The sequence below is a fragment of the Protopterus annectens genome, chromosome 12.part0 (genome assembly GCF_019279795.1).
Source record: "Protopterus annectens isolate FY-2018-M chromosome 12.part0, PAN1.0, whole genome shotgun sequence".
NCBI classification, from domain to species: Eukaryota; Metazoa; Chordata; order Ceratodontiformes; family Protopteridae; genus Protopterus; species Protopterus annectens.
In genome coordinates, this window is record NC_056746.1 from 1,576,242,946 (window position 1) to 1,576,268,903 (window position 25,958).

Here is a 25,958-nt window from a genome sequence, read left to right on the forward strand (position 1 = left end):
GAGTCTTCTGGCTTGGAAATCTGAAAGGGATGTTTTTGCATGCATGCTCCCTCTTTCTATGTTGCTGAAGGTCCTACATCAAATCATGTTGGATAGGCCCAAAGTTTTATTGTCTCCTTTTTGGACCAGACAGAATTGGTTTCCTCCTGTTTTTCTCCTGGCCAGAGGCAATCATCACAAATTACCTAACAGGATATATTTACTCACACAGGACAAGGGCTGTCTAATTCACCCTCATTTTCTCATCCTACAACTGATACTTTAGATGACAGGGTTTTGATTAATATTTGGCACTATTCTTCTGAGGACATGCTTCGAGTTTTGCAGGTGGCTAGAAAGCCCACTACTAGAAAATGTTTATATTGCAGAATGGAAAAGATTTTCTTCTTGGTGTCACAGCAATCAACAGGACCCTCTTTTCATGGGCATTCTTATTCTTTCATGTTTGTGTGAGTTGCTCAATTCTAGTCTGGCATAGTCTTCTGTTAAAGCTCATTTATCAGCCATTTTTCTTTGCTCTGGATCCACTACTTTCTTCTAGATTTGTGGTCAAACAGTTTCTAAAAAGTGTCCTTCATTTTAGGCCTCCATTTAATCCATTCATCCTCCTTGGGCCTGAATTATGTGCTTGCAAAGTTAACTCGGCCATCTTTGAACCAGCAGCTACTTCCACTTTGAAAGTGTGTTATTGGGAAAACTGCCTTGTTGGTGGCCCTGACTTCTGCCAAAAGACTGTCCTAACTTCAGGCTCTTATGGCAGTTTCTTATTTTCTAGTTTTCCACAGAGACAGTGTATTTTAAAACCAGTCGTACTTTTATGTCTAAGATTGTCAGTAATGTATCTTTTAATCAGGCATCCATATTTCTTCTTTCCTTCTACACAAAACAACAGTGAGTGGATTATCTATTCATTGCAGTTACATAGACAGCTCAGATACTGTTCAGGTAAGACTAAAGATGTTAGGAAATCTGAGCATCTTTTTATTTCTTTTCAGGACATGAAATTGGGTTTGACAGTTTATATATATACATATATATATATATATATATATATATATTCTTGGATTTCTAAAACCATTGCCTTTTGTTCTTTTCATTGCAAACAACTTTCTGTTTGTGCTCATTCTACTGGGCCAGTTGTGTCTTCTAGAGCTTTTAATAAAGGTCTCAATGCTAGATTCATTTTGGAAGCTGCTACTTGGTTTCATGTGCATACATTTACTAAGCACTACAATTTGGATGTGTTTTCAAGGACCAGAGCAGGTTTTGCTAGGTCCATCTGACATTTTTTTTTCTTTTTGGGAGGGATTCTCAGTTCCTTCTTCCCCCCTCTCTTTCTTTACAGTAGCTTTAGTACTATTCCTGTAGTATGGAATACTGAAACAGTGACTCGGGAAGGACATAGTACAGTTTAAGCACTTACCATATCAGTAGATGTCCTACTTGACCATGTTGGAGTTTTCTGGCTTTCCTCTGGCCAAGGAGGCAACTTTTGTTTTTACCTCTTGTTATTCCCACCCCAAAAAAAACTATCCCAGGCAGGGTCAAGACTCATTCTACCAGGGCCTTGGCTTCATCTATGACTTTTTGGAAAGGGATGGACTCGAAGTATTCTTGAAGCAGTAGCTTTTGTACATACTTTTACAAAGAAGTGTGAACTATATTTTTTTTCAAGAAGTAGGGCAAGCTTTGCTAGGACCATTTTTCAGTGACTACTGGACCCTTCCTCTTCCACCCCCACTTGTCCTAAACTATGGTAATCTACCCATATAGCTGAGACTACTGCAGCAGTGATCAATATGAAAAATGTAGTGTAATTGTGTATGTAACCTTACCATAACAGTAGATGTAAGAATGATCACTGCTGCAGTAGTTGCTTTCTTCCTTCACCCCCTTGTTTTTTGGTGTTATGCCAGAGTATGTGCATATATTTTTATTTTCCTAGCAAAGTCATGTCAGGGCTTAGCCTCTCTCTTTCAGTTGGTGTGAAAGCTGTGAAAAGCTCATTGCCCAAACCTGTCTTTTTAGTCAGCTCAGCTCAAGCTGACTAACGTCTGGATGCTTGGAAGGTGTCCTGAAGCTTTGAAAGTTGGCCAGCTCTTCTATCCTATTCAAGATATAACACATATAGCTAAGGCTAGTACATCAGAGATCATTCAAATATCTACTTTTTGTGTATTTTCCATTCCTTCAAAGCATTACTCCTAGGATTAAGTTTTACACATCAGGTGCATTCAAAATAGCCACTGTTTATTTTCTTATTCTGCTTTGGTCTTTTTAAATTGATGAAGTGCTGATGGTCTTTATTCGTGATCAATAGTGAAGATGTTGCATCTTGAGCATAAAAATTCCAATCACCCTAAATTGTTTAATAAATGTGACAAGAAATCTGAACTTGACAAAACAACAGCAAAGCAGTATACATACATTGGTGTCTGGAATCTTCCGGTTGCATCATGCACTGTGTAGGTTTGTAACTAGTAATGATTATAGGATCAAAACAAGTTTTAACTGACTATTAGATAAATGTACTTCATTGTCAAGTGCTTATTCTTAGCAGTATATACCAACTAGGCTTAACCATTTAATAACCAAGATGCTACACTCTGCAAAACAGAAATTCTTTGTGTGAGGAGGTCATTAAAAAAGTTGACAGTTTTTTTTAAAACTATTATGCGTGTTTGAGGTCCAGCTTTTTTATTTTAGAAACAAAAAAGCCTTCAAAAATGTTAAATAAAATATAAAGTCACTGTTATGATGCTGGTGGGTTTATAAAAATAAATCAAGGCACTGTACTGCTGTTTGTAAGTGACTGCAGTATCATGAGTCATTTGGATGTCAAATTGGCTGATATTATCATAGCTTGTCCTCAGTTTTTAACAGTGGCACATGAACTACGGGATATAGTTTTGGATAAGAATATTTCATATGTTTTATGCTGTTATAACAAGGTGCAAACAAAAATTCATGTGGTCATGCCTTTTTTTCATGTACAAGTTTTGTTTTCATTTATTTTCAGATTTTATTCACTAGTGAGTATTAGTCATTTTGATTTAAACTTGAAATACTTTCTTAATATTTTTTAGTTGCTTTTTTACCTTTGGAATGGATTGACGCATTTACCCTGCTATTTATTATGAAAGAGCCAAGGCAAGGAACAGAATTGTAGTATTTGCTTCTCTGTTTGATCGTTGCAATTGATACAGTCAGTATGCACAAAAGAGTAATACCACTCCATTAACTTTTGTGCATCTCCCCTTCCTTACCATTTTGCTACAGTTTGCACTGACTTTTTTTTTTTTTTTTTTTTTTAATTAACAGGCAGTTGAAAAACTGGTTCAAGGTGCAGAGAGCGGCTGCCCTTCAGAGAAGGAGAAGCAGATAGTGCTGAACTGCTCCAGACTTCTAACAAGGATTCTTCCTTATATCTTCGAAGACCCAGACTGGAGGGGTTTCTTCTGGTCAACTGTGCCAGGAGCTGGCAGAGGAGGGGTCTGTATGCTGATGATTTTTTTCTGTCTTTATGTAGAATGTGAAGTTAGTTAATTATAGTCCAGGGTTTAGCCGTATGTACTCTTTGTTCTCGATTGTTGTTTTTTCTTTCTTTCCGAATATGCTTTAAAACAGCGTGACTTGTAGAGCACAGAAGACATTAGTAATGGTCTGAACAAATGCTTATAATACAGAGACAGAGCCTTATTCAGCCTGCCTAGAGAAAGGCATACTAGTTTGAAAAACAAGATGTTTTAAGATTGTAGGGGGCAACAGTTGAAATTGTGTATAATTTTCTCTATATGCAAATACTAGCAGTTGAAGAGAGATGTGCATTTTTTAAATTGAAGTGTGGTGGGTACAACACTATAAGGATGTGAGTAAAAATCTACATTTTTGGCTATTCCCTTGAACAATATTTCACCTTTTTGCTGTATAGACAATTTTGCTAAGCTGTCTTCCAGCTATCAGTCGAGTGTAAGCTGCTGCTGACTGTATCCTGAAATGTCACTCATAATGGGGCCTGGAGAGGTTATACCAGGCTTGCTGTGCAGCCCATAATAGCAGGTATACACCCAAGGATTAATTTTACCACCTTTATGCTGTTTTTCTAGCTTTATCAGGTAGCAGTTTGAGTACATGAGAGGTCCTGAAGACAGCTTTGTTTAGGGAACTCCCTATCTGATCGTTCCACTGGTCAGTTCTTCAGGACCTAGGAATCTAGGATTATCTTACTTGTATGTCAAGTAGTGTGGTACTTGTAAATGTTCATCTATAACTTTAAGAATTAGCTATGTGAATTGCTTTTTTTGCTTACTATCATTTTTCTATTTTACCGATTTGCTTCTTTAATCTTAAAGCTAAGTGGAGAATGTGGCCTTTCAGTGACATTCCAGAACTATTTCATAGATGAAAGTCAGTCATCTTTCAGTGCAGTAAATGACTTGTCTTCTTCTCATCTACTACTTTTCCATTCTTGAGTCAGTTTCTCCTCCATCCTCTTTCTCCTGTCTATTCTCTTTGTCGTCCAATTTCACACCACTCCTGTACTTGTGGCCAGTGTGTGTTGAGCCCTACTACTTTGCAGCCTGATTACTCCTCTTTCATTGCTGTTACATCACCCTGTATATTTCTAACTTCCATGAATTAACCTGTCCCATTTGGTGTTAGATCGGCTTTATATTTTTCCACTAATGAGAATAACTGGGATTATACCATAGATAATTTGAGAGGACCAGTGCATGGGATAAAGCATTTAGGAACAAGCTGTGCCTGCCCATTAGTAGTACAGGGGGCAGTCCTGGGGTACATTTTCTGTTTGCCATCCATAGATCCAAGTTGCACATGAATATGGACTGAGATGAGCTTTGTTTTATTTAGCTGGGGACACCATTCCAGAGTAGTGATATCCTCTACAGGATGTACCTGAGATTACTGTTTTTGTTTTCAATATACAATTGAATTTATCACTGCATGACTGCAGCTAAACATGAAAGGATCATGTTCTACTCAGTTTGCTTCCTGTAGATATTGTCTTTTAATTGTATATGTAGCTATATTTACTGGATGGATAGATAATGTAACAAATATGTAAATGCATATATGTATATCCTAGTTTAATGTCTGAAAGTTCGTCTCCATGTATAATTGTAAACTTATGTGTAGCAGGTAATTGAAATGAATAAGTAGCTTCTCATCATGTTCTGTACTGCTGCTGTGTTAAATGTCTTACAAGTCCTTTATTCTTGCTGTCATTTTTCTGTGATGCAACCCATCTATCTGTTGCAGCTGCATTGCATTTGAACTAGTATGTTTGTTATTACCATAAATGTTTTTTCCCCATCCCTGTGCTGAAAATAGGTATCTGCCATACTAGAACTTCCTAAATAACAAGCAGTGAAATATATTAATAAATTGTGCAGATGTGGTTTTTAAATAAACAAAGTGGGTATACATTCCTAGTTTTGTAGATTGACGTAAAATATTGAACTGGAAATTTCTGAATCATGTGGTCTTACAGTCAGTGCAAAAGCCCAACCAGATCAACATAATGTAGCAGCAGACAGTAGATGAATATCCATTTCAGATGAGCAGAAGTCAGACCTGACTACAGTCAGTGCAGTAGTTCAAAAGTCAGGTCATTTTGTAGGCTTACACTCTTTACGTACATAGCTGTCCATGCTTTGCACAAACTCAGAACATGGAAGACTGATGCCTTCTGCTTCAGCTGGGACCATAGTCTTTTCTTTACTGTGCCCAACTCCTAAAATCAAAACTTTTATCAACTCCAGAATGACATTGAGAGCCTTTTTATTTCAATTCTGTTGTGCTGTTGTAAAAACCATCATCCTGATTATCCTTTTACACTTAAAATATCCCTAAAACATCACAATGGGTACCATATGGGGTCTTCCCCAAACTCTTATACATAGGGAAAACAAAGTTTTCTGCTACCATTGATGCGGCTTCCTGTTGATAATTATCCTCTCAATATCTCCAGCCTTCCTTACTTCTGTCTTATGTACTTGCTTACCTGTAGTTTATCTGTTACGATCTTTTCAGTTTCTCATCTCTTTTTGCTGTTGCTACTATCTCTTTTTGATTTTTTTTTCCATCTTTGGATCCGAGTACCTCTTTAGTATATATTCAGTAACACGGTATCTGATGTTTTCAGTCTTCATCCATTCTTGACTCTTGGGTTTTGGCCATTACATAGCTCGTGCCAGCCAAAAAATCTTTTGAGCAACTTGTCTACCCATAGTCCCTCTCTACATTACCTCAGATCTCATTTGCCACTCTTACGGCTAAGACTTGTCAGCTGATTCCTGTCTCAGAGCTAAGTAACAATTTATACTTTTTTTCCCTTAAAAATATCTCTGTTTTTGATGTTTAACTTCAAAAACCCTTTCCTGGTCTTGCCCGTTAGTGTGAGTATGTTTATCCTTTTACCATTAGTAATTCTCACTACCATCATTGGTAGTTTCCCCTCTCCTTACCATTAGGTAATCTTTCTGGCTACCATTGCTGGTAAATTTTTTCCTGGTGTGATTGTGTTGTTAGAAAATTTTTCCTTCCTTCCTTTCCTATCTATCTTCTGCCTCTCGTTTTTTATTTGGGACGATGGCAGATAAACCAAAAAGTTCTCCTTCAGGATTTAAACAGTGTAAGGAGTGCGGCAGAAAAATGCTGAACTCTGACGGTCATGATTGCTGCGTTTTATTGTTTGGGTGTGCCTCATTTAAGTGTTAACTGTACAATCTGCCAGGGTTTCAGTAATAGAGCCCTGGTAGAATGTAAAAATAAACTGATTCTCAAAGGGCTTCTTAAAGCCCCTTTCTAAGAAGTCTTGTCCAGGGCCGAACAGCCTCCTCTGACCTTTGGTACCAAAACTACATGCTTGGTGCTGACATCACCGTTTGCACCGGCTGTAAAGAAGCAGAAACATGCATCTGCAGGTTACTCTTCGAACCGAGACCTAAAGTTCCGAAACTGACGGAACAGAATGAAACTTCGGCACCAACAACCTTACCCATACCTTCAACTCCGACTATGACACTCACACAGATTACAGCTCCTACCACTTCTACGTTGGCTACAGTTCCAACATCGGTACTGATGTCACTACTGCCGTGTCGACATCGATATCTCCTATGGCCCCACAGATGGTGCTGAAAATTGATTTTCATATACAGCCCAGGACTACCTATTCCCCTTCCATTGACCTTTTTTGGGGCAACTTCCTAGCTCTTTTCTGGAGAGACCTGAGTCCCCTTCTGCATTTTCCGTTCGCTCCACCAGGAGCTTCTCAGAACTTGCTGTTATTAAGTTGGTTGATCAGATTCTGACAGCCAGGTTTCTTCCCCCATTTTCTCATCCCCCTCTCCCTTCTGGTACAGGGTGTTTCTCTCCTACGACCCCCTCCTTATACTCCTCCTCTGACCTCTTCGCCGGCTTTAGAGCAGTTCCAACATCACAGGTTCCAATGATCTCTGCACTGACTACCTTTTTGTCCTCTGTGCCGGGTATGGTTCTGACACCTTTGGTGCCTTCAGGACTGATGGGGTCCTGGGACCATGTCTTCACCGTTGGGTCTGAGGGGTTAGAGTTGGCTCCAATTTTTTCTATGGAACCAGCCTTGCATCTTCGAGCTGTTCTGGCAGGAGACCCATCCTCGGTTCTGGCTTTTGAGGTGGGGCTGTCGTGGCGGGGAGTGACCCCAGTTCCAAGTTTCTGTCTTGGTTCCAGTCCTGCCTTTCAAGCCATGGAAAGAGCCTTAGCCACTACCTTTTCCCAGATGGTTTCTGTTACTTGAGTCTCAACCCCTGATCCCAGCTTTATCAGATCTCCCACCAACCTCTACCCCTGGACAGCGAGTTCCAAGGTCGCAGGACCTACTTGCTAAAGGTCTCCCCTCTTCCAAGACCTCTTCAGATGCCCCCACTGACGAGCCACCTCAGAAGAGATTGTGTAAGAGGAAATACCTTGATTCTTCTTAGGAATCAGTCACAAAATACACTGATTTTGATAAGCGAGAGGGTTCCCCGCGCTCACCCCCAGAAAGATGTCTCCTTTGGAGACATTCTGGAGATCCTAAAACAGAAGAGTGATTGGAAGCCCAAAGACCCTTCCTATGAGGAATCCATATAATTGTTGGCCTTTGGAGCTCAACCGTCTACCTACCTCCTGGGTGACCCCGCCCGCTGATGACCTCATTAAGTTAATCACCTAGAGGGCTTGGAAGGCTCCTGACTCTGTCGACCCCATCCCCCGTAGACCTGACAAGATATTTTCCGCACCAGAGGACCATCCACATTGGACAAAGGGCTTAGTAGTTGATGCCATGGAGGTAGTGGCAGCCACCAAGATAGAACTAGCTGAGGCAATTTCTACTGTTCATCCCCCTAACCGTGAGTCCAGGGCGATGGACAGATTTGTGAAATGGTCTATGCATCATTGACCTTCTCCATCAGTTCCTTGAACTTTTTGGCACATTTTACTAGACTTCAAAGGGATCTGGTCAAGGAGCTGTCAGACACCCTGGTGGGAGCAGTGGCTGAAGGAGTCCAAGAAAAAGTGGTCTCGCAGTTAGCTACCCTGGAGTCTATTTTGAACTCGTCCATGAGGCTCATTGCGTATGCTGCTGAAGGGGCGACCATTTCAGCAGGTTCAGGCATTGCAAGTCGATGTCACGCTTGGATATGCCTGTGTGAGTTTGTGGAACCATTCAAGTCTTCCTTTGTCAATGCTCCCTTTGAAGGATCTTCACTGTTTGGCCCAAAGTGAAAGAAACTCTATCCAGGTGTGAGAAAGATGGAAAGACTCTGTCTGCTGTGGGCGAATGTTTTTCCACTCCTCAACGATCCTACTGTAGGAGTCAAAGGAGTGGCAATGTGTGGTTCAAGATGTCCCAGAATCCTTTCCAGGGCACACGTGGTACAGACTCCCCTTGGGGCAGAGTGGAGAGTCACAGTGGAAGACACTGTCCCCAGAGGCAGGGGTGGTCCGCAGAACCAGGGTTCCAGGCAGTCTTTTTCTGGTCAACGCTTGTGAAAGGAAGCTCGACTGCTTGCCTCTGGAGATAGTTGGGGGAAGATTCTCTTTGCACCCAACCGCCTGGCAATGCATAACTTCCAATGCCTGGATGCTAAGGATTATTTCCAGAGTTTACTCTATTCCCTTCACCCTTACCCCACAAAATCAAGCAAAACTCCCTGACCCAGTCAGAGTTCAAGCAGCATTAGAAATCCAAAAAGCTGCTAGAAAAAGAGTCATCCAAACAAGTCCCACCAGACCAACTAGGATCCAGATATTACTCAAGATTATTTTTAGTGCCAAGAAGACACGGAACTGGAGACCAATTTTGGATCTTGGCATTCTGAACAAATTTGTTCAACAGTCAAAATTCCAGATGGTCACTGTTCAATCTATACTTCTTTTCGGAAAACAATTAGATATGCTCTGTTGACTTTCAAGATGTGTATTACCACATAAGATGGACAAACGCTCAAGAAAGTTTGTCCGCTTCCGGCTGGGAGCCAGTTACTATGAATTCAGAGTGCTGCCCTTTGGTCTCACCACAGCCCCCAGGGTGTTTGCCAAATGTATGGCAGCAGTCACAGCATATCTATGGCTGCACGGATTCTGAGTTGCTACCCCACCACAGGTTACAGAAAATACAATTGCAGGTTCAACCCCTTCTTCATTTAAACAAGATACTGGCTCAGCAAATCATGCAAGCACTGGGCTCCATGGTGGCAGCGATCACCGTAGTGAGAATAATCCATTCAACAAAGGATAAGTTGAAAAGCAAGCAAATAAATAGTGTTTCATCCTGCTCCTTTGTCACCCTGCCTAGCATACCCTTGTCTTAATCAAAATATTATTAAGCAAAAATATGCTCATGTGTAATATCAGTCCAGCATGCCTCTAGAGACTCAACATGTCATTCTTTCACAGTCTGCTTCATGTTTTTATTACCACTAAAATCAAACTGGCAGGTGAGTATTTTTTGCTTTGCATACATTCTTAGAGGGAAAAATAACATCCATCCTTGTGTATTTATTTTACATTTAATAACTTTGTTGGTTAACTGGTCCATGGACTCCTTCAGAGGCAGAACCTGAGCATTCTTTCATTCTTAAATCCCTGCTTTATCCTAGTCATGGTCACAGGGGAATTTAAACCTGTCTTGGCATGTTGGAGACATAAAGCAAAGAAGTAATGCTGAGCAGGATGCCAGCCAATTCCATTACACACACACACACACACACATATCTGTGGCTAGTTTAGAATATTGCCAGTTCTAACAAGTATGTCCTTGGGATGTGGGGGAAACATGAACACCTGAAAAACAACCCAAGGATGATATGCATACGCTGTACAGAAGGCATTGTAGGTGGAAACTATAGTAGAGAAGCAGCTGGTGTGAGGTTTAATTGAATGCTAACTGCTCTACTATTACACCACTGTCTGCCCTTCTACAGTGTACAGGAGTGTGCCTTCCCCATGGTTTGTTTAAAAAAATTATGCAGTACTTTTTTTTTATTTTTATGCATTAGTTTTTCATTCATCCTGACACAGACATCCTGGAAATGTCAGTAGATTTCCTTTCTGATAAAGATATCTCAGCGATAACAGTAATTCATCTTCTCTAAGTAGTTCTCTTTTAAAAAAAAAAAGTGTGTTTTGAGTTGCTTTAAGTTAAGGGCAGGTTTATAATACTTTTCTTTTCTGAATCGACTGACGTTAACTTTACCCCGTGCACTCACTATTTTTCCTTAAAGAGGAGAGTTAATTCAGTATATGTTTCCAGTGCTTGCCTGTGTGACCTGAGTATATTCATTGGTGCACTACCTTTGCCATACTTCACTTTGTATTGTCACTGCTAAATACTGATGTTCTTTATTAAGTGCACAAATTTAATCTCCTTCATTTGTTGTCCTGACTTGTAGCCATCCTGATCACAGTGTACTGTGACATTCCATCCAGCATGCATGTCCCGACCTACTTCTGTTTAACAAGTGTTGTTTGACTGCAGGGGACTTGCTCTGCTGCTGTGGTATGCCTCTCACCTGAGACTGGTATTCCCATCTGTTTAATATACTCCATCATAATAGTATGCATCCAGGAATTCTTTAAGCCAAATTGACAAGTAGAGTTTCCACATGGAATTTAGGTTTATAAATAGCTTTGAATTAGCTTTATGCACTACATTTTTAGAAAATTGCTGTAGTATGACTTCACTGTCATCTATTTGGGAACTGTCTCATGTATAGCCCTGTTGTTTGGGTGAAACTGTGTGTGCATTTTGTTTGTCTTCATATATACAGTGTGATAATTTGGATCTTATCAACAATCCTGCATCAATAAATCATACTGGTTTTGGAAACTGGTACTTTTCGTTAGGAATTGATTTGGCATGCCATCCTTACTCCAAAGAACTTTCAGCTGCAGTGTCATCAGAGAAACAAAATTTAAAACATGGAAAATGCACATACTTATATTCATTTGTGTCTGCCACCCAGCCCAACTTTACATTAAAAAAATACAGTCTATGCAGAGCCTATTGATTTTGCCCATGTAATACATAGTTTCTCCTCTCCAGCCTCTGATAATGCTTGTTACTCACAATGGGACTGACTTTACCTTTCAGTGACACTGCTTTCTCACAGAGGACATGTAGCCATGGAAACCATAAGCACTGATGCAGTACCACTGATGCCTGCATAATGACACTCTTATCACTGAAATTGCTTGAGGTTTTCCAGTTAAATAACTTACAGAACTCATTTTGTTAAATTGAAGGTATCCTTATGTAGTTTTGGCATGACTACATTGCCTTACCTCAGATAAGCTCTGTCAAACTGCAGTACCTTCTATAGAAGATAAGGGTGACTGCATTTGGCTAGTAGTGCTGTGTTCCTTCTGCAAATGCCATCAATCCTTTCTAAATTACTGGAACACAGAGTTGATTGAGACATTATGGTTTTGCAGGGTTTGCTTTATGTAATCAAAATGACACTACTCTAACTTCATTTGCTTTGCTGTGCTTGGCTTGCAGAAAATTGGTGTCTTACAAATTCACCAAGCAGGCATGCATTTTTGCAGGACAAGCCCCCACTTCACCTCCCTCCTTTGAGGTCTAACCCCTCCAACACACACACACACACACACACACACACACACACACACACACACACACACTCCCTACATTAATATTCTCAGTGCAGAGTCAATGCAGTACAGAGAGAGAGTGAGCGATCGAGATCAAGCAGTCATTTAAACATAGAAACGAGGATCAATACAGCACAGATAAAGTGCAGTCATAGTGCAAAAAATCTCCCTTTCCCTCTGAGGTGATGCAGTTTCAGAGTACATAAAAACTACTACATTTTAATTGAAAGCAAGTAACCACCATTTCAAGCAATGCTTTGATATTAAGGAAATGAGAGAAACTTGGTTTATATTGAGATGGACATGCTGGTCTGTTCACACTTGTATAGGTCCTTGACTCATTCATATGTTATAGGCTACCATCTTATTCCCTCAGCAGTGCCTTATGCTTCTGTTACATAGTACGTTTTTATTCATCTGGAACAACTGTCTTGTATATGTTTCATGCTAAACTAGATGAATTATTTATGACTTTCTCTTCATCTTCTTACAGTCAATCTTCCAACTCTTCTCTATTTAGTTTGATTTATTTTCTTATTAAGTGTTTTGCTGGACCATTTAAATGAATGCTCTTTATTTTTTATGGGCGGTCATGAACTGTACCATCAGGTTGTTTTAGCCTGCCGGGCACCTACATGTTTTGCCTCTCTGTCAGAGCTATGTAATTTACAATGACATCTTTGTGTCATGCAGTATTTTTCTCCTTTAGCCAACAGCAAAGAAGTGATATATTCAGTTCTCCATTCCTGACAAAACTGAGTATTCAAGCACTGTACCCAGCATCAAGAAATTAACTCCTGAAGAAGGACCGACATAGCCCAAAGCCCAAGTGGACTGTATTGTAACAATCATATTAATGTGTTATCACATTACCTCTGTGTTCAAGCATTTTATTTTTATGAACCAACAGGACATTTTCCTTTTTAGCTTGCATTCATCCCTTTTGTCAGCCCCTCTCTAATTTTAAAACATTTTACTTTCATTTTCCCATTAATTTCACGTGCACTTGAGATACTGGCTTTAATACATACTAAAATTTCATGAGTTGTCCCATGAGCTGACTAACTGCATCATGCTTGTTTTTTCAGCTTATGTTTGAACTACAACTTATCTTTCTGTGCCGCTATAAAGAATTACTCTTGCAAGCTGAAGATGGCATTGCTATGAGAATTTAGCAGGAGTCTTCAGTGTATTCCCAGTAGCTTCCTTCCTTCTACTGCATCCCCTGTTGGTGCTCTGTAATGTTACCCTCGTCTTCCATGCCCCATGATGGTCTGGTTATCAGGAGTATTAGGATGTAATCAATAGGAGACGAATCAACATTTTAGTTTAAACCAAGTAGTAGTAGTTTGTCCTTTTGTCTTGGCTCAAATGTTCTCGAAGTGTGGATGGGTAAAATTAGGGGACAGTGCTGGTATTTCTCCAAACCTGCACTCATCTTTGTAGCAACTTCCTGTATGAGAAAACGAGAACAAGAGCTTGTAGATTTCAGTGTGTACTCTACTGTGCCACTTGGTACCTGGTTTTAGAGTTGAGAGAGGGGAGATGCTTTTGGGGGAAGATTAGTGTATATTTCTGTGCATTTTGTGTCTCTATTACTGAATTGCTGTGGAGTGAATGTCAGTTGTAATAGTTTCTTTACTTCCACCTCTAGGATAAGCCTCTGTCAGTCCCTGATATGACTGTGTAGATGGTCAGGTTATGTGGTTGAGCAGCCTAGTAACAGTAAAGTTTATCTCATCTTCCATTAACTTCACCATTGGCACATCACATGCTTGACTCATTTTTGCAGTTGTTTTTGAATCAGTTGTAACTGAATATGACAGCTACCTAGTAGAGATACAGTGTCAGGCAGGCTAGACAGAAGTGGCCACTAGATTGCCATAAGGATCAGCCCTTTCATGATCATATTGACCATATGTAATGGTTCTAGAGTATGGTCAGTAATTTTGTGCAAGATGATAAAACTTGTTGTCCAGTATGTACAATGTATACAAAATCTGATTCTAAACTGCTGTGGAATTGCGTCTTCCTTGACCATATCAGTGGCTTGGTAGATGGCTTATTCACCCTTCAGACTAGATGATCAGAAGGCTGCAGGTTGTATTGCCAGTTCTGGCTGTTTGATTTGTATTATAATACTGATAGTACAGCCCAGCATGACTGGCATGCTGCAGTACTGAAGTGCTCGCCTTTGCATGAAATGCTAAAAGTTTCTATCTACATCATATGACAGCAGTTCAAGTACAGGTTAAAAATCTCATGACACTTTGAGAACAGCAGGAGTTCAAAGTAAACTTTAACATCATTGTACATTTCAAGTATAGTACTGTACATTTGAGAACAGCAGGAGTTCAAAGTAAACTTTAACATCATTGTACATTTCAAGTATAGTACTGTACATGTTTTCAAGTGTTTTAGAAAATAAGTAATGTGTGTAATCAAACCATCATGCAAGTCTTTACTTCATAAAGATTGTAAAATACACCCATTGCCATCATTTGTATGTAATCTTAATTCCTTTTGTTTAACTTTTTGTATGTATTTATCATATTCTTTCCTGCTTTTAACCTTTTATGGCATGTTTAGCAATAGCAGTGCAGTCTGTAGCATTTTGCACATACCTTTAAAGACATTAAATCTGTAATGTATGACTAGATATAATTAAAGATGAAAATTGAATATGCGATTGTGCTTTGTGATGTCACTGGGGTAGAATAACACTATCTGTTAATTTATTTTTTGACTGTGTTAGTCCCGCTTGTGGCTTAGCTTTGTGGGCAGATAGTGGCATCTGTGATGATGTGAGGTATTGCCATCTATGCCAGGGAGAATAGGGCAGTGCATGTGTAACATATGCCAGCATGGTTAGCTGGAGTTTTGTAAATAATTTTGTCATTTGACTGTCACAGTGACTTGAAGAGATACTTGTGTTAAAATGTAGCAATAGTGTTATTATAACTAATTAAATGTATATAAATAAATCCAAACCAGCCCAGAAGTTGGAAATGTTGAAACACAAGTGCCCAGTAGGAAGGTAGCTGGAATAAAGAAGCTGAACCATGACAAAGTAAAATCTTTTTTAATACAAAATGGTGAGCGCTTTCGCAATGGTAACCATTGCTTCATCAGACAGTTTATTCAAACAGCAACAGCACTTAAGTACTTTCATTCATTACTAAAACAACCAATCCTACCACTCAAAAGTTAATTCAGCACTCAGAAATCAATTAATTACTATGGTTTCATTTTGCCCTTAGTTAATTGGTGAAGTCAGAAAAACTCTGTTTAGAAACCACATGCACAAAATGTAAAGACAAGAACATGTGGATAAATATAAATAAAATACATAAAAAGTAAATGAATAAATACATATACTCATGTTCCCCATTTAGTAACTACTTGTGTGCATAAATATAAACTTAAAATATATAAAAAAGTATAAGCAGTACACATTCAACTTAATGAATACATATATTCTGCCTAATAAATGTACATGTTGTCCACCTAGTAAATACATATGCTTTAATACATACATCTCAACAAATGCTTGTCTTTAGTGATATCTATGCTAGAAGCAGCTCAAGAAATACTGTCATATTGACCCAAAGCCCTGCATGTGTTTATGTAGTCTTCTCTTGTGAAAATAGTATTATTATTTTTTTATTTTATTTTAACCTTCTAGATTTTAGCACTGGCTTCAATGGAACACTATCATTCAAACCCAAACTTGTGTGCTCCTAAACGCAAAATCCATTTTACTTCCATATTTTCAGTAGTATTGACTGTCCCTCATCCTATTGCTGACATTCTGAATGTGCGAACCCTGAAACAAAAATATATGGTCATCCCCTTATCCAATGTATGCTTAGCCAAAGCACTATACAGTTGCCCTTTTCTGGTGCAGTAAAGGTGATCTAAGGAATTCTGCTGATTGCAATACTAAGAATGTAGTGTATGTAGCTCACTGCACAACATGTTTCCATTTCTATGTTGGCAAAACTAACTGTCACCTTAGGGAACGGATAAGGGATCACCTTTACTGCACCAGAAAAGGGCAACTGTATAGTGCTTTGGCTAAGCATACATTGGATAAGGGGGATGACCATATATTTTTGTTTCAGGGTTTACACATTCAGAATGTCAGCAATAGGATGGGGGACATAGTCAATACTACTGAAAATATGGAAGTAAAATGGATTTTGCGTTTAGGAGCACACATAAGTTTGGATTTGAATGATAGTGTTCCGTTGAAGCCAGTGCTAAAATCTCGAAGGTTAAAATAAAATAAAAAAATAATAATACTATTTTAACAAGAGAAGACCACATAAACACATGCAGGGCTTTGGGTCAATATGACAGTATTTCATGAGCTGCTTCTAGCATAGATATCACTAAAGACAAGCATTTGTTGAGATGTATGTATTAAAGTATATGCATCTACTAGGTGGACAACATGTGCATTTATTAGGCAGAATATATGGATTAAGTTGTTGAGTGTGTACTGCTTATACTTTTATATATATTATTTTTATGTATATTTTTATGCTTATACCCATGCACATAAGTAGTTACTAAATGGGAAACATGAGTATATGTGTTTAGTCATTGACTTTTTATGTATTTTATTTATATTTATCCACATGTTCTTGTCTTTACGTTTTGTGCATGTGGTTTCTAAACAGAGTTTTTCTGACTTCACCAATTAACTAAGGGCAAACCGTAGCCATGGTAATGAATTGATTTCTGAGTGCTGAATTAACTTTGAGTGGTAGGATTGGCTGTTTTAGTAATGAATTAAAGTATTTAAGTGCTGTTGCTGTTTGAATGAACTGTGATGAAGCAATGGTTACCATTGCGAAAGCACTCACCATTTTGTATTAAAAAAGAAGATTTTACTTTGTCGTGGTTCAGCTTCTTTATTCCAGCTACCTTCCTACTTGGCACCTGTGTTTCAACAATTAAATGTATATGTTTACATAAAGAATTCTTGAAGGGAGGAGTAGAAGTTTTTGACATTGTTCTGTAATTTTCAAATACTGCAAAAGATATTAGCAAAGCTCTAAATGTGTATTGTACCAGAGTCAGGTGAACAAATGTGATAGCATTCTATAACCAGCACTGCACGGATGGAACTCTCACAGCAGCTTGTTTTGTTTTGTTTGGAACCTGATATAAAAATCTATGACGGTCAGTTGAGTACAGTTTTAGTTTTGAAACTCATCACCTTGCCTTGTGGAAGTAAGCCTCTCAGCATCTAATCTTGCCTGGCTGTATTAATTATTCTTTAGACAGTCAGGAAATACAGAGAGATTAGTTAAGTAGTGTTTTTCTGCATTTGTTTTAATCTGTCCAACTGTGTTTATTTCTCCTGTGATTGAAACTCTGGTGTTTATTGTACTTAAATATTTAGTATTGTTATATTTTCTACTTTTATTTTTTGTTATTAAATATTTTTTATATCTTTCATTGTAAATTTTGGTGATGCCATGGCCATTCTGAAAAGCCTGGCTGCTTTAGTTACACTCTGCCATTTATATTATTATTGATTTTACTCAGTATAATTGAATACCCTTGTAAGAGCCTGAAAGTAGTTGATTGGTGGCAATGAAGTTACCTTCAACAAAAGGGGAAGGAACTTCTGGACCTCAAACACTTGTTCATCTCCACTATCCCCAAATTTCAGAGGAAGTTTCAACTACTCCTGCAAGACCCAGTTCATTAGAAAACAATTGTGCTCCAGTCCCCTATTCTAGGAGCAGAAAGAGCATGAGGAAGCAGCAGACCCCTTTCAAGCCTGTTCAGACTTCTGCCTAGAAACCTCAGTTTCAGGACAGGGTAGGTAGCCTGTGACTACCTGTTTTTGCTGTCCACCCCCCTCAGACTCCATTCCCCTGTCCCTTCCAGTTTGGCAAAGCATTACCTCAGACAGGTAGGTCTTGTCCATTATAAAAAAGGGTTATTTCATGACCTGGATCACCCACCCTTCTTTGAGCCATCCCACAGGCACCCAAAGACCAGCTCCCCCTTTTCCAGCCAGTCATAGATAGCCTCCTTTCTCAAGGAATCATACAACCCGTCCCCCTGGCAGAAAAGGGAAAGGGCTTTTACTCCAGAATCTTCCTAGTCCCAAGGAAGGATGGGCCATGGAGACCTATCCTGGATTTCTCCCACCTCAACCTTTTCTTACAAGTACCCACCTTTCGTATGCTTACTCTCCAGACCCTCTTTCCCTTGGTAATGCTTCGGGGATTTCTAGCCATCCTGGACATAAAGGCTGGCTACCTACACACTATACAAGGCCCAACTACAGGAAATATTTACATTTTTCTGTGGGTTCCTCACATTTTCAGTTCTTTGCCTTGCCCTTTGGACTCTCTACAACTCCAAGAGTATTCACCAAGTGTCTGGCTCCAGTGATTGCTTATTGCAGGGTTCAAAGGATTCAACTTTTTCCATACCTGGATGACCTCCTGACACAGCCAGAATGTTCCAGATCCCTGTACCACCATCTACACAAAGTTATCTCAGTCCTGCAGGTGCTAGGATTCATCATCAATTACCTCATGTCTAACCTAAATCCCTCGCAGGACCAAGTTTTCCTGGGGTGCAGAATAAGGACAGATGTCATAAGAGCATTCCTTCACCCCAAAAGATGGAAAACCTAAAGCAATACTTGTCATCTGCCCTCCACGCTACTGCTATGACAGCCAGGCAATATCTCAGATTACTGGGTCATGTGGCTTCCTCTTTTCCAATGCTGCCATTGGCAAGACTCCACATAAGAAAGTTGTAGTGGTACCTGAGGTCCACATGGACACTCACACCCCTTGAACTTCAACATTCCCTTCCTTCCATGCCTAAGGAAGGTGATCCTTTGGAGGTTGGACCAAGTCACACTCAACCCAGGACTTGCCTTACAACCCCTTTTCCCACTTCAGGAGATGTACACAGATGCCTCTAATCTGGGCTTGGGAGCTGCTTTGGGCAGCCTGAGGGTGCAGGGTACCTGGTCAGACACCTTCAGGTGGGAACACATCAACATAAGAGAAATTAGAGCAATCCCATTTGACTTGAGAGCCTTCCTACATATCTTGAAACAAGGACGCCTGTAATTGTTCACAGACAACTCTACAGTTCTTTGATATGTGAAGAAATGGGGGGGGGGCAAAATCTTACTTGCTGTGCACACTTGCACTCCAGGCCTGGGATCTGGTGGCCCAACAGGGAGTCACCCTGCAGGCAGTTTATCTCCCTTCAGCACAGAACATTCAGGCAGACACTTTGAAGAGGTTCATGTCACAATCCCACAAATGGATGCTTCACAGGGATGTGTTCCTGGACATTGATCACAAGTGGGTTGCACCACAAATAGATCTGTTTGCCTTCCCTCTGAATAGACAACTACCACTATTTTGCACCAGGGTACACAGTCCCTTAGCGAGGGCAAAGGAGGCCTTTTCAGTCTCATGGAAGGGGATGTTTCTCAATGCATTCCCCCCTTCCCACTACTTCAGAAAGTCCTACTGAAATTCCAGCAGGACAAATCAAAAATCTTGTTGGTGACTCCCTTTTGGCCAAGACAGCATTGGTTCCCCCTCCTTCTGCATTTAGCCAGGGGCAATCATCAGAAGTTACCTTACAGAGTGGACCTTCTCACACAGGACAAGGGATCTGTAATCCATCCCCACCTGGAATCTCTGAACCTAACTCTGTGCGTGATAGAATTTTGATCCCTTACAGACACCTTTACACAGAGGATGTGTTAACAGTCCTGCAGGAGACCAGGAAACCTAATTCTAGGAGATATTATTTGTCTAAATGGAAAAGACTCTCCATGTGGTGTCTACAAAGACAGCTGGACCCACTTCAAGGTGGGGTCCCCTTACTGCTGTCCTATCTGTGTGAACTCTTGCAAGCAGGTGTGGCATATTCCTCTGTTAAGGCCCACCTTGCAGCTATTTTGGTTTTTCTGCCTCGTGACCCTACTCTAGCATCCTGTCGTCCTGCAAAGTTATTCCTCAAGGGAGTATTGCATCTCAGGTCCCCCAGGAGGCCGGTTCTACCTCCATGGGACCTGAACTACATTTTAGAGAAGCTCGTGGTTGCTCCCTTTGAACCAGCATCTAAAGCATCTCTGGAAAACTGTACTCCTGGTGGCTCTGACATCAGCCAGAAGAGTGTCAAGAGCTCCAGGCGCTCATGGCCACACCTCCCTTTCTCCTCTACCACAAGGCTAGAGTGACCCTCAGGACCAACCCCTCCTTCATTCTCAAGGTGTTCAACGAGCTGTTCTTAAATCAGGGTGTTCACCTGCTCACCCTTTTCCCACATCCCCAGAATGACAGTGAAAGAGTCTTGCATTCTCTTGATGTTCCAACGAAACACAAGAAAACAAACCTGCAAAATCCCAAAGAATAAGGCACCACATCTGGAACAACAAATTAATTTATTATAAAGCGCTTTTCGTCCACACCAAAAAGTCAAACTTCATCAGATACAAGCACTTCATTCACAAGAAACAGTTTAAATAACCCTCTCAGTAGTTTGGCAGATTCGATTAAATGCCTACAACCGCCCAGGACTCAATGATATGTGCTCCCTAATGTGTATTTTGAAATTTAAAAATCTAATGAGATAGTAATGGGGACCTTTCCCCTAAATATACTTTTACATTTTTGTAAGTTTTATACTCATACTTACTGTTCTATTAAGTTGTTGGACAGAAGTTTAACATATTTTTATTTTAACTAGTGTAATTGTGGATTTTAGAAATATTAACACGGTCATTTTAAATATATGCTGTTATTCCTTAAATAGATGTGACTAGCACTTTAAATTTTTTTAGCTGGGAAGTCATGTGACTTACTGAGCTGCAATGTCATATGACGTACTGAGAGGGTTATTTAAACTGTCTCTTGTGAATGAAGTACTTGTATCTGATGAAGTTTGACTATTTGGTGTGGACGAAAAGCGCTTTATAATAAATAAATTTGGTGATTCTCTTGATGTTCAGAGACCACTTAGATTTTGCCTCGACAAAACCAAGACCATTAGGAAATGAGAGCAATTATTTGTCTCTCTTCACCCCAGAGTTTTGGGAAAGTCAGTGACAAAAAAGACCATTTCTGTCTGGATTTCCAGGGCTATATTTTTTGCTACACCTACCATGGAAAACATCTAAATTCAAAAATTAAGGCCTACTCCACTAGAGCCATGGCTTCATCTGGAGCCTTCTTTAAACGACTGCACGCTGCTTCCATTCTAGAGGCAGCTACATGGACATCTGTCCATACCTTCACTAAACATTAAAGACTGGATCACGTCTCCAGATCTAGAGTGGGATTTGCTAGGGCAGTTCTACATGGTTTCATGGAAAACATTTCCATGCCACCCCTTCCCTTTGAGCTTTGGCACTCACCCAAGGGTTTTACATACTGCAACATGAGAACAGAAGGACATAGAATAGTTGTATAAAATTTTACCATAACCATAGATGTCCCTCTCTTCCATGTTGCAGTATTCATTTCCTCCCTCCTAACCCCCTTTTTCAATTAAACCATTCCCTTCTGGGATGACAGAGGGCTTGTACAGCTATCCTGGGACTGGGGGTTGAAATCAGTTCTGAGGAAAGGTGTGTGGAGACTTCACTTTTATGGCCCACTCACCTTCGGCTAACGTCCGATGTCCATCATTTACCTAACAGTGACTAGAAGCTTTTGTATACTGGCCGGACATTCTGGTAGCTAGCAGAGGATAACCCAAGGGTTTTGAATACTGCAACATGGAAGAGAATGACATCTATGGTCATGGTAAGATTTTACAGATCTGTTCTTTCTTTTTCCTTTGTGGGGCTGTACTTTTTACTGTGTTTTTTTCTGTCAAAAAAATAACTTTTTGTGGATTTGTTGTTTTACCGGCAATTGCTGCTCGTCTTCCCTAGGAAAGAGACACCATTTTCAGCTTGACCATGGAACAGACTACCAGTCTCATGGTCGGTCCTTCTTTCAGCCATAAAAAGAAAAAATTAAGCAAATAGCCTTTGCTACCACAAAAAGCTAGCTGATATCCTCAACTGCAGGTGGGTGACTTTGCTGTGGTCATTTGTTGTACCTCAGACCACTCATCTTTTACCCCAGATCTCTCTGGCATGGCACCTAGAGCCATTATGGACTGGGGGTTAGCCATGTCCTCTGGGACTGTTGGAATCCCCTCAGTGTGCAAGAGAGAGAGAGACTCTTGCTGATCATATGAGAAGGAACAGGGAAGGTTTCCCTGTTGGTTTAGAATGCTATAGCCATCCCTGAGGAAGCATCTGCTGCAATTAGTAACATTGTTGACCTAATTTTTCCTGTCAAAAAGAAACCAAAAACCAAGCATGTATCTACTTCTCTTCAAATTTCTTTGGATATGAGTAGTTTACTGGATCTTGCTCAGGGTTTAATTCAGGGTATTGCTTCTTCTTGTAAAGTAGTTTCTGGTAAAAGAAAGGGGGATTCCTCGTTTCCTGAAGAGATTCAAGATTCTAAATTTGTACAGGAAGATGCGGACACAGATGCATGATTTTTCCTTCATATTTCTGATTCTCCCTGTTGGGATTTCTGTTTTTCTAAGTCTGTTGCTAGAATGTGGCAGTGTTTTCAGTGGGAGACCACTCAGGTTTCTCAGTCTTAGAAAATATTATGAGTTGTTGCAGAATTGTTTTCCTGAACCTATACCCATTCCTCCTGTTATGCTGGCTTTAGACGATGTGTATATTACTGCCTGTAATTTCTTGATAGTCAACCAGCTGCCCCCAAAATGTCAAATGTAATGTATAATATTCCTCAGTCTTTTACATTTTATAAACTATTTCCAAACCTGACCCAGCACATATAACTTTAGTTGATCCCGCTGCTGCAAAGCACTTAGATAATTCCAATCCAGCCCTTTTTGATAAGGGTGGGAAAATTGATAGGTATACGGGAAAAAGTATATATTTCTGCAACTTTGATTTTCAAAACTTTGAATTGTCAGGCTCAAACATTAAAGTTTGTTCTGACAAATTGTGAAAGTATGAGGAATTTATCTGCAGTTTCTTGTGGTCAGGAAAAAATTGCTTTAAATAATTTTAGTTTCTTTGTTGCATAGGTCACTAGTCATTGTTTGCAGTGTGAGTATGATACTTCTTCTAGGGCAATAGACACTGATACTGTTTGAGGAGTTTGCATGGTGACATTCTCAGAAAATCCCAGATGTTAAAAATGAGATTTTAAATTCTCCCTTAGATAAAGATTTAGTGTTTGGCCCTTCTGCTGCAGAGATGATCAAGAGTGTAATGAAAGGGGCAAGCTGATCCAGGGAAGCTATAAGATTTTTCAGCTGTCTTTTTCTAAATTTCCAAGGGATTTTCTATCTTTTCATCCAGTTTTGGCAAACACAGATTAAACACACACAACAAATTCAGGTAATTGGACATTTAAGAAGAAATTACAAGGGGGTTCCAAAGACAAGTCTCGAACCTCTAAAATCCCAGGACAGTCTGGTGTGTCTGAATGATTATTCTGGCCCTTTTTTTCTTCAAGAAAGTCTGAATCACCATTTTTCTGTTCGGCAACAGATTGTTTCAGATAGATGGGTTCTGAAAATCATTCATCAGGGTTACAGCTGACAGTGGGAGAAAATTCCTCCTTTCTATGAATTAATTCTTCTTCCCCCAGATCAGACTCTTTGTTTCTACCAGTGGCTGTTCACATCCCTATTCTCCCAAACTTTAGACATCTCTAAAGGTTTTGCATGTCTGAATAACATTATCAGTTGTCTGCTTTATCTGTTGGACTATTCACTGCACCACGAGTGTTCACAAAGGGTTTAGCTGTAGTTACAGCTCAGTGCAGGCTAAAGAATATCCATTTCCCCATGTTTAGATGACTTGCTTATCTTTGCAGGGTCTTTTGTTCAAAGTGCCATAAATCTCTCTCTTGGTTGAGACTTCTCTTACACAAGCTGGGATTCCAAAAGAACATTCAAAAGTGTTTCTTGACTCCCTCACACAGGATTGTGTACCTGCGATGTCCACTAGGCACCTAAGTTCAAAGAGCTTTTCTTCCATATGAAAAAAATACATCTTTATTTGGATCTATTTCTTTGGTTTTCCTTTCAGACTTCAGTCACTGCAAGGGGAATACCTCAGGACTTTGGGTCTCATGGCTTCTATGATTCTCATGATACCCCCAGCAAGACTTCACGTGAGAAAGATACAGTGGTATGTGAAATCTTGTTGGTTCCAGCATCAGCAACCTTTGTCTTTTCACATCCCAGTGCTGGAGTTTGTCAGAAAAAAGATCTTTTGATGGAGACAACAGACATCCTTGAGTATGATCTCCCCTTCTACCTCACTACTCCAAAGGAGTCAGTCACCACAGACACTTCGGACTTTGCTTAGGAAGTAGTTTCAGAAGGGATGCAAGTGTGGGCACCAAAGACTGATACAAACACACAAATATCTAGGAGATGTTTGCCCTGATTAAGGCACTCATCTCTCTGAACCATATTTGGTCCCTGGGGCATCTTCAAGTGGTTTCAGACAATATTACAGTTATGTGCTACATCAAGAAGCAAGGGGGGACCAGTTAGTACACCTTTTGCAGACCAGCCACATTAGTGTGGGATATTGCTTCACAGCACAATCTCGTTCTCCAGGCAACCTGCATTCTGTCAGAGCAAAATTATGTGGCAGACAAGCAGAGCAGGCCCTCACAAATGGGAAATAGACCGGGGGGGTCTTCCAAGATTTGATCCATCTGAGGGGAGTTCTTCAAGTAGATGTTTTTGCCTCCTCTTTGAACACTCAACTGGCAAGATTTTGTTCCAGGACTCTATGCAAGAAGGCGTTGAAGACCAATGCCTTTTCTTTTCTTTGGACGGGAAGATTCCTCTATGCTTTTCCACCAATATCCAAGATACTTCTGAGGAATGCCCCAAGATCATTGTGGTGACTCCTTTCTGGCCCAGGCTACCTCAGTTCTCCCTTCTTTTGGAAATGGCCAGGGGTGATTACCTCCGGCTTCCTCAAAGACTGTATCTGTTCTCACAGGAACAAGAGTAATTGATGCACTATAACATCAATCATATTTAATTGACTGCATGGATGATGGGTCTTAATTCCTTTTAGGCACCTGTTTTCTGAGGATGTGCAGCAGGTACTAATGGAGGCAAGAACGCTTCCTTCTAGAAAAACATATATAAGCAAATGGAAAAGGTTTTCTAGTTGATGCTAACAACATAACTAGCACCAATTCAGAGCTATTTTTTCTCTGCTTTTACAGTATTTATGTGAGTTACTGTCCTATAGCCTGCCTTATTCCTCTGTCAGGGTTCATTTATCAACCATTTTAACATGTCTGCCAATTGATCCTCCTCTTTCAAGGTAGTCTCATCCAAAACATTCTTGAAAACGGTTTTGCATAAGAGTCCTTCAAGTAAACCATTAGCCCCTCCTTGGAATCTTAATTTTGTGTTAGAAAAGCTAACTCTTGGTCCATTTTAGCAAGCTAATCTGGCTGACTTGAGGTTCTTAACATGGAAAACATTTTTACTGATTGGTCTGGCCTCTGCAGGAGGGGTCACTTGAGTTGTAAGCTCTTACGGTGAGTTTCTTTGTGAACTAATCCCTCTTTTATGCCTAAAGTGATATCCAAGTTTACTTCAAGCAAAACTATCTGTCCTCTTGTTTTCTTTCCTGAACCTAAAAATGACGGAGAAAGGATACCCTTGATGTCCATGGGCAACTCAGATAATATCTTTACAGAACT

The 25,958-nt window shown here is 40.0% G+C and overlaps 1 protein-coding gene across 1 annotated transcript in view; it reads left to right on the forward strand.

Annotated features, from left to right (window-relative positions):
• Positions 1-25,958, forward strand: part of HID1 (HID1 domain containing) — a 1,473,500-nt gene that overhangs the window by 326,868 nt on the left and 1,120,674 nt on the right. Inside the window, exon 3 of the mRNA XM_044090525.1 lies at positions 3,322-3,492. Within this exon, the coding sequence (XP_043946460.1) occupies positions 3,322-3,492 (171 nt within the window). The remainder of the gene's footprint in view (positions 1-3,321; positions 3,493-25,958) is intronic.